Here is a 15106-nt window from a genome sequence, read left to right as displayed (position 1 = left end):
AAGGTGCATTGTACACGTGTGCGTCACGGTATTTTATGTGAAAAGTGCGTTTGCAAAATTATATTTTGTATTGTCCCTAAACGCAGAAGGTGCGTTTTAACGTGAGAAGCACGTTATTTGTGTACGCGAAAAGTGCGTGCCCACGCGAGAAGCGCGTGTCTCAAACGCAGAAGGTGCGTTATAACGAGAGAAGCACGTTATTTATATACGAGGGCGTATTCGCATGAAGGTGCATTGTACACGTGTGCGTCACGGTATTTTATGCGAAAAGTGCGTTTGCAAAATGATATGTTGTATTGTCCACAACGCAGGAGGTGCGTTATAACGAGAGAAGCACTTTATTGTTAGTCTTATCTGTTGTATTGTGTGCGCACGTGATCTGTTTTATGTGAGGAGAAAAGTGGTTTGTGTTTGTATGTCTAAGTGATTTTTCATCTTAAATATAAAGGAGAAAAGACGTTTCGGAGAAAATTAGCAAAAGTAATAATAATAATAATACTAGGGCTGGACCCGAATATTCGAATATTCGTTCGGTGGGTTTGTATTCGATTTGAAAATGTGACATTCGAATATTCGTTTTTTTTTTTTTTTTTTGCACACCTGGGATCCCCCGCGAAACGGTTCTCATTCGCGCTTGAATAAGGCCGGCGACACACTGGCTGCGTGGAGTGAGCGTCTCAGCTGCGTGGCGTGTCCGTTTTTATTTCGGCTCCCATGTTAACAGGTTGGAGTTTGCACACTGCCTGCGTGAGACATGCGTCTCAGGCGCGGCTCAAGCCATGCGGAAAACGTGCATGCTAGAAATAGAACCGAGCCCAGTGTTCCAGCAACGGGAGTGTTCTCTCGCTAGAGCGCAGAACAGTGGAGTTTGTATGGACCGAAGTGCATGCCTGAGCTTGTGTTTTGGGTTAAGCTGCGTTGCTTTGACATTGTGGAAAATAGAATAATAGAAACAAAATGTATTAGCCTTTTTACCCGTTATTATCAATCTAAATTAATCTCGTTTTTAATTTAAATTAATTTCGTTTTTTTTCCTTTATTTAAATTTCGTTTTTCTTTATTTAAATTTCGTTTTTTCCTTTATTTAAATTTCGTTTGTCTTTATTTAATTTTCGTTTTTCTTTATTTAAATTTCTTTTTTTCCTTTATTTTAAATTTCGTTTTAAATACAAAATTTAATTCTTTATTTAAATTTCATTTTTCTTTATTTAAATCTACTGTGTCAGTAATTTGTTAATCAGAAAAATATTAGACTACCTTAAAAGTATTGCTTAATTTAACAGACCTGTGTGCGTGCGTTTTATATCACTAGTGCAGTGTCCGTTATCGGAGCATAAAAAGCCCTGCCCGCATGAGGCGCGCCGCTTCCCACTCGCGCTGTTCTGTAGTTTATTAAAAGTGTATTAATTCTGAATGTGTCGCGTCTCGCATGTCCATCTATATTGCACCAAATGCGACACTGCACTCCTTGTGAAGTCGATTGGATAAAAGGTTCTCGAAATAATCAAAATGCAAACGGACATACCGACACATAGGGAATACTGCCTTTATTAGAGAGAAGAATATGTTCAGCCCCCTCTCTCCGAAGCTTCGAATATTCGATGTTCATTACTACCGAAGCTTCGAAGCTCAAAAAATGGTATTCGGACCAGCCCTAAATAATACCTTATATTTATAATGTGTTTTAAAAAAGTGTTAGGCTATAAACTAAGAGTTAGAAATTATATTTGAGCAGACTTCATAGAAAGGACGGATACGCAGAGATAAAGTGCTTTTTAACTGAGTTCTGTGTTCTGCATAAAATCACACTTGAGCCACTGTCCCGAAATTGTTACAAAGTGACCTTGGCACCGCTCAGTGTGAAAAAAAGGGAGTAATTAGGCTGAGAAAGCTGAGACAGACAAAGGCACATAAAAATAAAACTCTTACAATAAATAATTTTTGAATCAGAGTTATTAAAAGTTTAATGGATGATAAAACAAAAATTGATGACAGGAAAAAAATAAAAAAATAAATCAAGATATCAATGAACTGAGAAAATTCCCCAAAATGGGCTTTGTCGGCTGTTTGGCCATCTTCCGGACTGTAAGCGTGATCCGGATAGGGAAACACAGCCCATATTGTCAAAAGTTTGATTGATTGACTTTGTCTTTTCATTGTTACAAGAAAAATAGAAAAAATTATAAATAAGTGTGTGAGAGCGGCTTTGCGTGTGAGTGTGACACTGTGTGAGTGTGTGTATGAAATCCAGGGTGTATGAGTGTACGTGTGTCAGAGTGGCACTGCGTGTGTGTGAGTGTCTCTGTGCGCGGCTGTATGTATGAGTGTACGTGTGTCAGAGTGGCACTGCGTGTGTGTGAGTGTCTCTGTGCGCGGCTGTATGTATGAGTGTACGTTATAGCAGACTGAAAGCGTTTGTATTGGGATAAAGAAATAAGGAGGGAGAGAAGTGACAGAGTTTTTTTTTTTCACCTTTTGACACCTGAAGAAAAGTACACATGTGGTCTAGAGTGAGAGATTTTTACGAGGCAGAGGAGACTAGATTGCGGAAAGAAGAATGATTTTCAAGAGGCATTAAAACTAACCAAAGGTATTAAGAATCACTTCTGGTTAGAATAGATAATGAAGGACAGAGACAGGAGTTAACAGACCAAGGGAAGGATGAGCTTTTGAAAAAATTGACAGGAATAACAAATTTGAACCAGGTTGAACGAAAATGGCCCTTAGTGGATTGGCGTGATATGATAAAGAAAACAGTTAACTCTTGAAGACCTGAGACCACACTTGAACAGATTTGACCTTCCCAAAACTACTACCTTTTGGATTCATTGCTGACAAAATCAGAAATAAAGCTAAATCCATTGTACATCCCATACCTGAAAGGAAATGCCTGGTACACTTGGCCTTGGGGTTTTGGAGGAGCCATGATTTTGAGGAACATGTATATGGTAGTGAGCTCAAGGCCAGAAAAGTGGGAAAGTGACACAATCGTTAAAGCCGGACAGGGAGGAGAAATCAGACCAGCACAGGTAGATAATTGGACACTGGAAAAACTGGTGGTAGTGGTAGTTTTGAGGAGCAACCCCAAACATACCAGTCATATGTTGGTAGAAATTCATGAAAAAGACAGAAGTGCAGTCAGTTGTCAAAAAGAGCAGTCAGTAACAACTGAGAATGTTGCAACGATGGACAAATAGGAGAGGAAACGGGGAGACAAATCTTAAACAAAAAAAATGTAATTAGAAATAATTTGGCTTTGCCTCTTCATTGTTACAAGAAAAAATTAAGTAAAAGTGTGTGTGGGCGTAAAATGAACAGATTAGGACTGTTTGAAAAAGAACGATATTCATTTATAAAGAGAAACTAGAATTATGAAAGAACACTTGTTTCTCTCTCATATAGCAAAAGTAAATGGTGACTGTGATATGAGAAAGAGAGGCAGAAAGGAGGGGCTGCCCCTGACAGAGAGAGGAGGGGCTGCAAGAAGAAAGTGAGACTGCATGTGTGTGTGTGTTCTCTGTTAAAATCTCTGTTACCATAAATTACATGTTTATCTCTGTAAAGCTGCTTTGAAACAATCTACATTGTTAAAAGCGCTATATAAATTACTTGACTTGACTTGTGTGAGGAAGGAAAGGAGGGAGACAGAGAGAAAGAGTTCACCTTTCCTAGTTCTGACTAGCATATAAACCAGAAAGTGAGCAACCATTTCCAACATACACTTTGAACAACACTTTGAGAGATTTTATTTGTAACTGTCGTCCCCACCAGTGGACCTGTAATAGAGGAACTGCATTTTTAAAATGCCTGAGAAAGACTAATGAAATATCTTAATAAATGTCTGACCACCAATGTCTGAAAACTAGTTAAGAATAGATGCAAGCTGGGGTTAGTAAGGTATACTAAAAAGGAGTGAAACACACTGATAATAATTAAGATTATAATGGCATCAACACCTGTAGAGATACCAAGATCAGAATATTAATTTTGCAGAGATACTATAGGACAACCCTCCAAAAATGTGGAAAGAAGCCTAAAAACAAAATGACCAGCTGAGGGAACATTAGATGTGGATATGTGCAGAGACACTGAAACATTCGTAAAACATAAATAAATAAAAAGGTATTCAAAACAGTTTACTAAGAGATCAAGTAAGACAAATTTCACAAATACCAGGGAAACACCAATACAAATAATTGATAAGAAATTAACCTGAAAGAAAATATAAAAATTGCTTAAATGTTAGTTGACTATGGGGGAATTAAATTAATAAGCAGGCCTAACAGGGATTGATATGGAGGATTGCGCAAACTAGTGGCCATCAAAAACACTGGAGTTTTCTCCTTAGTATAAGTGGTTTGTGTAGTTCCCAGAGGAAAATCAAATAATTGATCAAAAGGTTTATAGAAATATCTGACATTTAGAGATAAAATATATATATAGAGAGAGACATGCTAGATGTGGGTATGACTGACCTGTTATATAAAGACGTAGCCTATGATGTTTGCATCTTGTTGTCCCTGCGAGACAGTTTTAAATTTGAGCCATTGCAGAAATTGAGATCTTTGGATTCCGTTAACTTAAAATAACTTGTGCATTGTCTTGAATGAGCAGGATTGGGTGATCACGCTAAACAGACATTTTTAACAGCCATACTGTATTATACACATTTCACAGTAATGAGACTCATTGATTTAATCCTAAAATGCTTGAGAGAGTAGGGATCGATATAACGAGTGATAAAAATACTATATATGTGACTGAAAATAAGGCAACTTAGACAGATTGAAAGGCTGCTATTTTCTGCAAACTGCAAAGAAGAAAAATGCTTGCTCTTTTCTGCAAAGAAGAACTTGCTTTATTAGAATTGCATGGGGAAACTGCTGTTATCAACCAGATGAGACTTCTGAAATTCAGGGACAATTGAAAGAGATGGTTGCAGAATTTATAAAGGATGAATTTGATTAATGCGGATCTCTGAGTGTTCAATTTCCAGATGACACCAGACAGCACTTGGGACGGCTCCCTCAACATAACCAACAGCAACTGGACTGTGCAACAAGTGAGAGCGAGAAACATAAGGACACGGCTGCAGAGAAAAGAAGAGGCGTTCGGTTGGTGGGCCTTCATCCCCTCTGGAAGAGGAAGCTGAAACTTCTGAGGGGCTGGTATGGACAAAGACTGTGTTGATGCAGAAACAACCAAGAAAACATCCTGCCATCATGCAAAATCATCATGCAGACTCCGTGGCTTGGCCAAAAGCCAGACCGAGGAGAGGCAGAGAGACAACAGCATCCAGAGTCAAACCACTATGTCCCAACATGACACCAGACCCCTGAATGCCAACAAAGACTGACAGATCAAGTGCATCGGATGAGGAGGGAAACACTCAGACAGCAGCCCAACCAGTTCAACTGATCGATGGTCCAAGAAGAAGGACTGCATCCTTTACTGAGTGGGCACAGGTGATGCGTTTTCAATGATCACTACAGAGACCGCTTCAGATTTCATTGATTGGCCATATTAATTGTATTTTGATTATTCACTGGTCCAGCAGCAGTTCTCTATATTCTGTGAAGCTGACACTCTCTATTTGCTTTCTTTCAATAGACATTAGTCCAGATGTAAGCATTAAAAAAAAATGGGAGGGGAAGTGTTTGCATGACTCAATAATTAACTACAACTGACGCTGAACTTAGCATAGTGAGGGACTACTACTGCATTAACCAACTAGGGGTAAATGCATAATTAGATAATTGATGATGTTGTCCATGTTGAACAGAGAGCTTTTGGGCTCAGCTTTATAAGCTTGATTGATACTGAGCTCTCTATCAGGAAAAAAAGAGGACATAATATGTTCAACAACAAAACATATGGATGATAAAGCTATGGTGCTGGTCACTCCATCTTGGTCAATAGTTTTTTTTTTTAGGTTTAGAAATAAAAATAGTAACTACACAAATTACAAACACGTGATATCACAAATGCTGTCATTACCAGGGATTACACGATGTTAATATTGTTGGTCATGAATTCGAGATTATGCTAAAATCTCCAGTCATTTAAAAGAGCGTCTCATAAGCAAAAAGATTATGAAGAGAAATTAAATTAACAGATGAATGACAAATCAGATAAGAGAAATTGATAACGGTTCTTTCAAATGACAGCATGTCCAGACCTACCAGAAATTTTTCTCTATTAGATATTGAAAAATGTGGGGTTTATGACAGCAGTGTTTAACACAATCAAATGGCAACTGATATCGACCAGCTGTGTTATTCAAAACATTTAGACACTGTCAAATGGGGAATGCCACATTGCAGTAGCTTTTGTTATCAGAGTTGTGTTACCAATTTACAATTGGTTGTATTGGAACCTTGAAATTTAGAATAGATAATTGAATATAAAATTAAGTCTATATCATTAGTCAAGAAGGCATAAGCAAAACCCTCAACTTCAGACTATTGGACAAAATGAGGTATTAAAGACAAATAATTACTCTAGCAACCCTTTTTACTATTTTAATTTCAGATGCGCATGTTTTGACCATTGTTAAACCTTGTTACTTTTGATTTCTAACAGTTTGATTCTGTTTTTAATAGAGAGGGAGGTAGTAACATTGTGTATTTTATTTTTGGGGTAAAATTAGACAGATCATTAGAACATGAATAGAGTAGGGAGTTAGTTAGAGGGGTTTTAATTGTTTCTTCCTGGGTGTTTCCTTTTTTTTACACTTATAATCCTACTGAGAATATTTGTACATATAATCACACTAACTGTCACAAATATGAATATGTAAATGAGAGGGGACGATACAAGGTTTGAAGCAGGTCATTGCCCGTGGTACGAGGTAATGCAACCAGATATAAAGGGAAAAGATAAGAATGTTTTTACTATTTTTTATCACTTACTAATCATTTTACTCTTATAACAGAGTTCTTTTAATATTTTAAAGTTTTTATGAATCAAAAGTGAAGTACATGCATTAGACTACTGGTAGATGTTTCCACGGGGTAAAAAGAGAAATGAATTACAAGTGCGGTCGCCAATTGCCGGACCAGCAAGGGCAGACTCAACTGGTGGTTTAAAAACCTGCTGTCTGCTCCAACACCAGATAGTGCCCAGGGAACCTCTGGCAACGATGGAGCAACCCAGATAGCACTCCAGGCCACCGGAAGCGCCTGTGCAGTTCCTCTGGCACCGTGGGATAATCCTAACTTTAAGTCTGTACACTGAGATATGTTGATTATGCTGAAACCAATCTTAATTTTAAGTCTATACACTGAGATATGTTGATTATGCTGAAAAATCAAATGTTTGAAGTAATCTATCCCTTCAAGACTGATAATAGAAAAGGAAGGTGGGATCTTTTACTCCACTCTAGTCAAGTGGGGGCGGAGATGTTTGGTCTCACTATTCCTCCAGGGTGTACCTTCGTGAGTGGGCTTATTGATAAGGGAGATGGATGGTCCATATTGGCCATGATTGAAAGATAATGGAGAGAAGCCTGATCATGAAGATACATTCTGGGACAGAAATGAAGGTGGGACTAGGATTAGTCCCAAAGGGGGGATATGTTGGAGAATTTTCCTTGATTCATGTCTAAGTATGATGCAATGAAAATGACAAGCATGAAAAAATAAGTCTTATTTTGAGAAAAAGGATGAGAAAATGGAAAAATACCCAGACATGCAGAGTGTCGAAATACTGTATGAAACAAAGCACCATTATGTGGGGTTTGACCAATAGAGAAGACATGTCTAACTGTGCCAAGGTCACCAGGCGTGACAGAGGGGAAGAGATAGATTTGAGGGTGCCCATTGGGCACCTAGCGATAAGAAAAAGTATAAGACATGAACACTGGCCATTGTAACTTTAGATGTCCGGATGGCCAGCCGGCTTCTCACTTTTGGCGCTTTTCCACTGCATGGTACGGTACGGTTCGGTTCAGTACGGCTCACTTATGACGCATTTCCACTGCATGGTACGGTACGGTACGGCTCGCTTTAAATGGTACCACCTCTGTTGAGGTTCCAAGCGTACCGTACCGATACTAAAATGTGACGTGAAAACACTGCAGATCACTGATTGGTCAGACAGAATCATCACTACCAGCGTCATTGTATTTACAACACGAGACACTAAACCCGCTAGATTTAAATAGCCAGTAGACAACAGCCAACACTGTAGCGCCTGTTTTAAAAGTATTTGCTTAAAAAAAAAAGAGTATAAACTTAAAAAAAAGAAATGGCTGAATCGTGGTCAGTGGACGAGGTGCAGACGTTTCTCTCGTTGGTTGCCGAGGAGCGGATGGGGAAACACGGAATGAAAAATTCGCATTTAATATGATGATGTCATGGCAGTAGAGACGGCAACTATAACGATCAGTCACACCCACTTTGAAGCGGTACTAACTGCAGTGGAAAAGCAACCGAGCTAAAGCGAACCGAACCGTGCCGTACCGAGCCGAGTCGTACCACGCAGTGGAAAAGCGAAGCGAGTCGAACCGTACCGAGCCGAGTCGAACCGTACCGAGCCGTACCATGCAGTGGAAAAGCGCCATCAGTTGCTTGTCAAATAAAGTTAATTCTTCTGACCTGGAACCTCGACTCTGAGAAACTTCTTTGAGACCTGAACCAAAAAGAACTATGAATTTGCCACAACAATGGTAGGCCTCAATTTGGGGACAACCTATCAGAGTATGACCCCGATTGGCCCATAGGTGGCGCTACAGCAACCAAAAGTACAAAATCGCTCATAACTCAAGTGCCTTACACCACTGTGATCCCTGGCTCAAGGCGGACAAAATGGTTATCTCCAAATTCGATTTAGGCAGGAAAAATGTTCTGCTGTCGCATTTTGTCCAAAACCTACTTTTGCGAACTAGTCCCTGGTTTTTCGCCCGATCGAAACCAGACCAGTCTAGGACAATTCTCTGGACTCTCTAGATCAATAATTATCGAAAAAAAGTTTAACTTTTGCATTTGGGTGGCTGTAACAGGGCCTTAAAGGCCTTAACTGCTTGAACCCCGATAAATGCTGCTTGCAGCTTTAATTTATATAGCGCTTTTAACCATGTAGATTGTTACAAAGCAGCTTTACAGAGATACATGTATAATTTATGGTAACAGAGATTGTTTTGGCTTTATAGCGGTTCTTTAATAAAGTAATTTTTTAGTGTGTGAGTGTGTGTGAGTGTGTGTGTGTGTGTGTGTGTGTGTGTGTGTGTGTGTGTGAGTGAGTGTTGAGAGTGAGTGAGTGAGTGTGTGTGTGTGTGTGTGTGTGAGAGAGTGTGTGAGAGAGTGTGTGTGAGAGTGTGTGTGTGTGAGTGAATAGTGAGTGAGTGAGTGTGTGTGTGTTTGTGTGTGTGTCTGAGAGTGAGAGTGTGTGTGTGTGTGTGTGTGTGTGTGTGTGTGTGTGTGTGTGTGTGCGAGTGAGTGGTGTTGAACCAGCGATTGGAGCTCTGTGAAAGGTGTTAACAGGCCTGCAGGCACAACTGGGAGACAAAGAATGCTAGCTCTACTAAGAGCTCAATTGAAAGTATCTACCGATCTATATATTGCAAGTTAGTCTTCTGCTGTGTCTTCCTCTTCTTCTGTAAATTCATCCTCCTCGTCTTCCTCCTCCTCACTGCTGTCTTCGTTTGTATGGTCATCTTCTGTGTAATGGAAATAGTCATTGTCAAGTTGATCCCTGAAGATCAAGGTGTACGTTCTCTTGACTTCTTGCAGGTGATGTGTAATGTGATGTAGTCTGCTACGCAGGCCTCTGCTTCCCTCCTTGGACAGCGTCTGTGAACAGCCTTACAAGAGATTGCAGAATATATTTTATTTGAAAAATAAAAATGACATGACAAAGCACTGGTATGCAGTTTACCATCATTCATGAATTCAGTGTGAGGGGGAAATGTTATTTGACTACTTACTTAAATGGCTTCCGGTGTCAATGAGTTAGCAACTCCTCAACTTTACTCTGCAAGTTACGACAATGCTGCGTCATCTCACAAAGGAGGATGTCTTTTTCTTCCACCAGTCTACTCACAAGCATCACCTGGTCAAACATCTTTCTAATCCCAGCTGTAGACAAAACATAAAAATGGAAACAAGTAACAGTTTACGCTGATTACAAACTGATCCCTTCTCTTGTAATCATAATGCAACTTCAAACCGCTGTCAATGTAAGAGTAATCTTTAAGAGTTCAACTGTGTTGAAATTGTCAGGTCTGACCATTTGGTTCATCCTCCCAGGGCCAGATGTAGCCTCCTCTTCCACTGGTTGCCTCCTCAGGGTCAATTTTCTGTTCCGATGAACTGTTGTACAGTGAGATGGCTTCTGTCAGGTTGTCTTTAAGTGTGGATATCTGCCGTCTTTCCCTAAGTTTTTGGGTACTATTGCCTGCAACATGAGTGTGCAAGAAAACATATCCATAACAATCACGCCAACCTTATTGATATGAAAATCTTCTTCACTGACATGATGTGGAGGAGACAGGGGAATGCTCAAATGGTGTAGGTCATTTTGGAGCTAACATTATACAGACCGTTACGAGAATGTAGATCTTTCCTCCTCTGCTGCAAACTGAGAAACAGTCCCTCGATTTTGCTCTGCTGTTTCTCCAGGCTTCCTTTACCTTTGCCTAAGATGGAAAATTATGTTTTTCTTGTTACCCTGTACATACCCTTGAAAAGGCCCTTTAATCATCTGCTTTCATCACCTATAGTTGCGTTAGCATCTAACTCATTTGCATATTGTACGCGCATTCATGAAAATGTGGCTTACGAACACGTGCATCTGCTTGCTTTTCCATCCATGTGTTATGTGCATTAAGAATTACTTTTTCTTAAAGACGTTTAACCAGCTGTACCATTAAAACATGAGGTGTCACAATACAACAAATGTGAATGTATGCAAATAAACTGTTTACATCAACTTAATTCCCATCATACCTTATGCGCATCAAGAGTTAATTCAACCCCCTCTAGCGAATCAATTATCTATGTGCATTATGCATTATGTGCATTTCACGTGTTTCCAACCGGGATTTCTTATTTGAATAGTTCCAATGCGCATTAAAAGGTTGGATGGAAAAGCAACTATTGACTGGTTATCAGCATTGTTGTCGTACCTCTTAGTGCCCACTCTTTCACATCTGTCACCCACTGGTCTTGTGTTTCTGGTGTGCAGTTCAGCTGTGCCATCAGTTCATTGAGTTTTTGTTCCTCTATCTGTTTTTTCTGTACCACCTACAAAAAGAATAGCAATCCACAAAAAAACAAAACAATAAATAACCAAAAAGACACTACATGAACATAATGCAACATATTCTGACTAGAACGCTATTTCGGTTAGGATTTTTGTGTAGACCTTGTGATATCGTTGGCTGAGTGTGATGTGCAAGGTTTCTGTTTTCCTCTGGTTCCACCCAAGCACGTGTATAGTGATTATGTCCATCCTGGCTGTAAAGCAATTCAAACACATATTTACACAACAACAATTACAATGCTATTTCTTGGATATGAGGTACAGCTATGGTTTGGCCAAACTTGTGTACAGTAGATCCCTAGTAGGCTACCTGTGGGTGATGGTCTGTAGGACTGTGAATAATGAAACCATGGAGAATAGTGAACTGATTGTGTGATGTTTTTTGGGCTGTGATCAAGTGTAAGCTACTGAAACAGCAGATATTGGGTGTACAGATGGAGGGTTCCACTGTTCATTTTTTCATGTTCTACACGATAATACTTACCAGCTTTTGTCATGTACTTGGTAGTCAAAGCCACCTTGGAGAGGAAGCTATTTACTTGTTCCACCTATGAAAATTGAAAGAGCGCAAAACTGGTATAAACTCAAAACCTATTGTATCCATTAGTATTATTTGATTCATTACACATGCAGTATATATCAGAGACCATTGTACCTCTTCACCAAGGGTATTACCCGCTCCAGTTTGGGTGTTGCTTCACACTTTGCAGAGTGGGCTTTGGCGTGGAGCAGCGAAAGTAGCGGCTTCATGTTGAGGAGCCGCCCAAACTCCCTAAACTGGCCCGCCACCCGCTGCAGATAGGGCCAGTATCTACACATCTGATCAGTGCAAAAAAAAAATGTACGTTATGGCGGCTTGCCAGGTCCTGCTGTAGATAAAGTGGGTAGGCGAATACTTCGCCACGGTACATATTGAGTCCCCTCAAGAAAAAGCCATGCCGGCACACAGCGATCTCCATGCCTTCCTCATCTAGGCGATCACTAGCTTTTTTTGACACTTCCTTTGCTGCTACCCATGTTGAGTTGCCACAGGTGGCTCTTCCAGGTGTCTAAAACACAATTACACAAACAAAGGAAACAGACATCTTGCAATATATGCAGACATACATTTAATAGACAAAATATTACACCTATTGACATGTTCGTTATTGCAAATATCCTCACATGCTATCTACTTCATGGGTCACCAAACTAAGGCCCGCGGGCCGACTCAGGCCCGCCGCCCCCCTTTGACTGGCCCCCCAGCCCATCTGCCCCCCACTACTTGAAACGGCCCTATGAGGCAATCCCCAAAAGTCGTCATGGCCTATTTTTTTTAATTGCTTTTTGGAAAATAATAACATGTCTGCATCTGGTATTTTGTTGATTTTTTCAGTTACATTTTTTCGAATTTTCGTCACCCGACATGCTCGAGATCAAGCAGTGACAGACAACGCACGCGCAGAGAACTGTCAGATAACTGTCAGTGTTCAGGACAGCAAAATGGTAATCTCTACTACACAATGAGGCCTGCTGGTGGTCATTTTGGTCTGGGTCATACAATTCTATGTTATATAGCTGACCCGGCCCCCCCATCACAGTCAAGAACGATAATGTGGCCCCCAGAGAAAAAAGTTTGGTGACCCCTAATCTACTTAGTGCATTTTGTCTGCATTTGTTGAAGTTAAAACTGAACATTAGAATGGAGAAGAAAGTTAGTGTAATTGACTTTGGACAGAATTGGCTTTCTGCAGTAAAATTCAAGAAGTACAATCATAATTGTACATAACCAGCAAGAAAGCCTGAATAGATAATGCTTTAAATCAATGTTTAGGCTGCTGATGGTGGCGTGAGGCTGTTTTAACAGCACACTTTTCCCTCTGATAATATCTAGAATTCCACAGCCTTGTTCATAACTTCATGACCCCTATGTACCCAAACATTAAATGGGTACTATCAGCAGGAAAACATGGCATGCTACAAAGCTTGAGCCATCTCAAACTGACAAAAGAACCTGAGATGTGGTGGACATTAAGGAGGTGCAGCTGGCACACCTGCAGCTCCTGTGTGTTGTGGTAATAATAATATAGACTAAAGTTAAAAGTGAAGACAAAAGTGAGCCAAACATGATATGATAATAGTTTGGCTGGTGAATGTGTACATTTCATTCAGTCTTACCACTCTCATGCCTGATTGCAGCTTCTCAACGAAAGAGGCCACATCATTGTCAGGAGCAAAGAAGAGACCTTCATAGAAGGACTTATCACCAGTTCTAAAATGAAAAACAATTGTAGAAAAAAATAATAATGTTGAATACAATGAATAGAAGAACATTTAGTTTGGGTATATCTCTAACTTTATATTCCCTTTCATAGTCATACTTTTTTGTATTGATGTGCAGTATGGGACTATACAAACCCATACTGCACATCAATACAAAAATATATATATATTTATACTGACAAAAACATAGGTGAAATGTATCTCGGCAGATTTTACCAATCTGTTAGAGATGCAAAGGGAGTAAAAAAGTTGCATTTTTGACATTACACATATCAAACCATCTGTCTAAAGACAGGCAAAATGTCATCATATATTGGCCTCAAATGCATGGTGACTGACGCCAGTGTGTATTCAAAATGAAGAAAACAAGAGACACTGAACTGAGCATGATTACTCCTATAACTAATTTAGCTCCACAGTGAGTGCTCCATTAAGGCTTTATAACCTCCTCCTTCAACAGGTCGTTACTGTACAAGTAGAAAAGAAGCCCTCACTGAGAGTAGCCATTCCTAAGGAGGTCCCTGCAGTCAGCAGGTCTAACACCCTCCCTCTCCCATTAGCAAAAGTTAGTAGTTTGCAAGACTGAATGTAGTGTTGGTACTTTACCCTTCCATGACGTTTTGAGTTTGTCTCTAGCATCTTCACAAATGCATGACGAGACATACTCGGTGCATCCAACTTCATCTGTTCATACGTTTTGAAAACATTTACATGATAGACTGTCTGGAACTTAATAGTGGATGCGGGCCACAAGCCACTCCACACAAGGTCCTTGACATCAGGTGTCCAGTCACTGCCACAGCTCTGACAATTTACTTCTGGGAGCATGAGATCAAATCGTCCTATAATAAAATGGGTAATGGTGATTGATATGTAGATTTCCATAAAACATCTTTGTTTGAGAAAGCAGGCTTTGAAATGGCTAGACCTTGTTACACAGACACATACCATTCATTGTGACTAGAGTGACAGGTCGTCCTGGCCTGACCTTCACAGAGGCTCTGCTGCAAGAGCACACGGCTGTCGGCAATGCAAGTGGGAGAAGCCGGGCTGTAGCGAATGGAAAGAGAACACCATGTATATCAACACAAATTGTATTGTTACAAATATATATGCTCATATAAACTATAATATATATGCTCATATAAACTATAATATATATGCTCATACCCTCTGAAATAAGACAATACGTCCCATTGCTTCTTTTCTGCACTATTACAGTTGGAGAAATGGGTTGGTGAAAACCCTCCACTAAATAGTCTCTGTTGTGCAGAACATGCTGCCGGTGCTGAGAAACATCACATTTCTCACAAAAGAGATGCCGTGGAAAACAGTCGAGGCAGCGTATCACAGCCTCCTCACTGCAGTGACCACAGGTCTTCTGGACATTGGCAGCAGACAATACAGCCTCAATCAGCTTTGGCCGGGCCGTGTCCCACCTCTCATGTGTTACAGTCTGGCGGAGACCCCACTTTCCTTCTGGATCCTCCTGGGGAGACATGGCACGCTCTGGCAGCCCAGAGAGGATATCTTGTAATGCTGCCAGGGAATCTAAAACAGTAAACAATTGTGACAAAATATT

At 40.1% G+C, this 15106-nt stretch overlaps 1 protein-coding gene and 1 long non-coding RNA gene across 2 annotated transcripts; both read right to left on the bottom strand.

Moving 5' to 3' along the window:
• Positions 1 to 607: 607 nt before the first annotated feature.
• On the bottom strand, positions 608 to 4219 carry LOC309481471. The gene is made up of 2 exons (XR_014200028.1): positions 3620 to 4219; positions 608 to 3262 (listed from the first exon to the last, which is right to left on the bottom strand). It is a non-coding gene; the product is annotated as an uncharacterized lncRNA (long non-coding RNA).
• Positions 4220 to 9196: 4977 nt separating this feature from the next.
• LOC309481291 (uncharacterized protein) lies at positions 9197 to 15106 on the bottom strand. The gene is made up of 12 exons (XM_082146160.1): positions 14695 to 15106; positions 14473 to 14574; positions 14131 to 14366; positions 13420 to 13513; positions 11918 to 12311; positions 11747 to 11810; positions 11365 to 11456; positions 11126 to 11243; positions 10541 to 10636; positions 10228 to 10395; positions 9926 to 10076; positions 9197 to 9802 (listed from the first exon to the last, which is right to left on the bottom strand). Exons 6-11 carry the CDS (start codon positions 11757 to 11759, stop codon positions 9943 to 9945), a joined length of 621 nt encoding a protein of 206 aa, XP_082002286.1. The 5' UTR covers positions 11760 to 11810; positions 11918 to 12311; positions 13420 to 13513; positions 14131 to 14366; positions 14473 to 14574; positions 14695 to 15106; the 3' UTR covers positions 9197 to 9802; positions 9926 to 9942.

This window comes from Leuciscus leuciscus (genome assembly GCF_965113295.1).
Source record: "Leuciscus leuciscus genome assembly, chromosome: 1".
NCBI classification, from domain to species: domain Eukaryota; kingdom Metazoa; phylum Chordata; class Actinopteri; order Cypriniformes; family Leuciscidae; genus Leuciscus; species Leuciscus leuciscus.
The sequence above is the reverse complement of the archived record's forward strand: the minus strand, read 5'-3'. Positions and strand labels throughout refer to the sequence as shown.

Coding starts and splice junctions, on each gene's coding strand:
- LOC309481291 (XM_082146160.1), bottom strand. Junction 10,637..11,125: donor GAAAGAGTGGGCACTAAGAG/GTACGACAACAA, acceptor TTTCCATCTTAG/GCAAAGGTAAAGGAAGCCTG. Junction 10,396..10,540: donor AGATCTACATTCTCGTAACG/GTCTGTATAATG, acceptor CTCATGTTGCAG/GCAATAGTACCCAAAAACTT.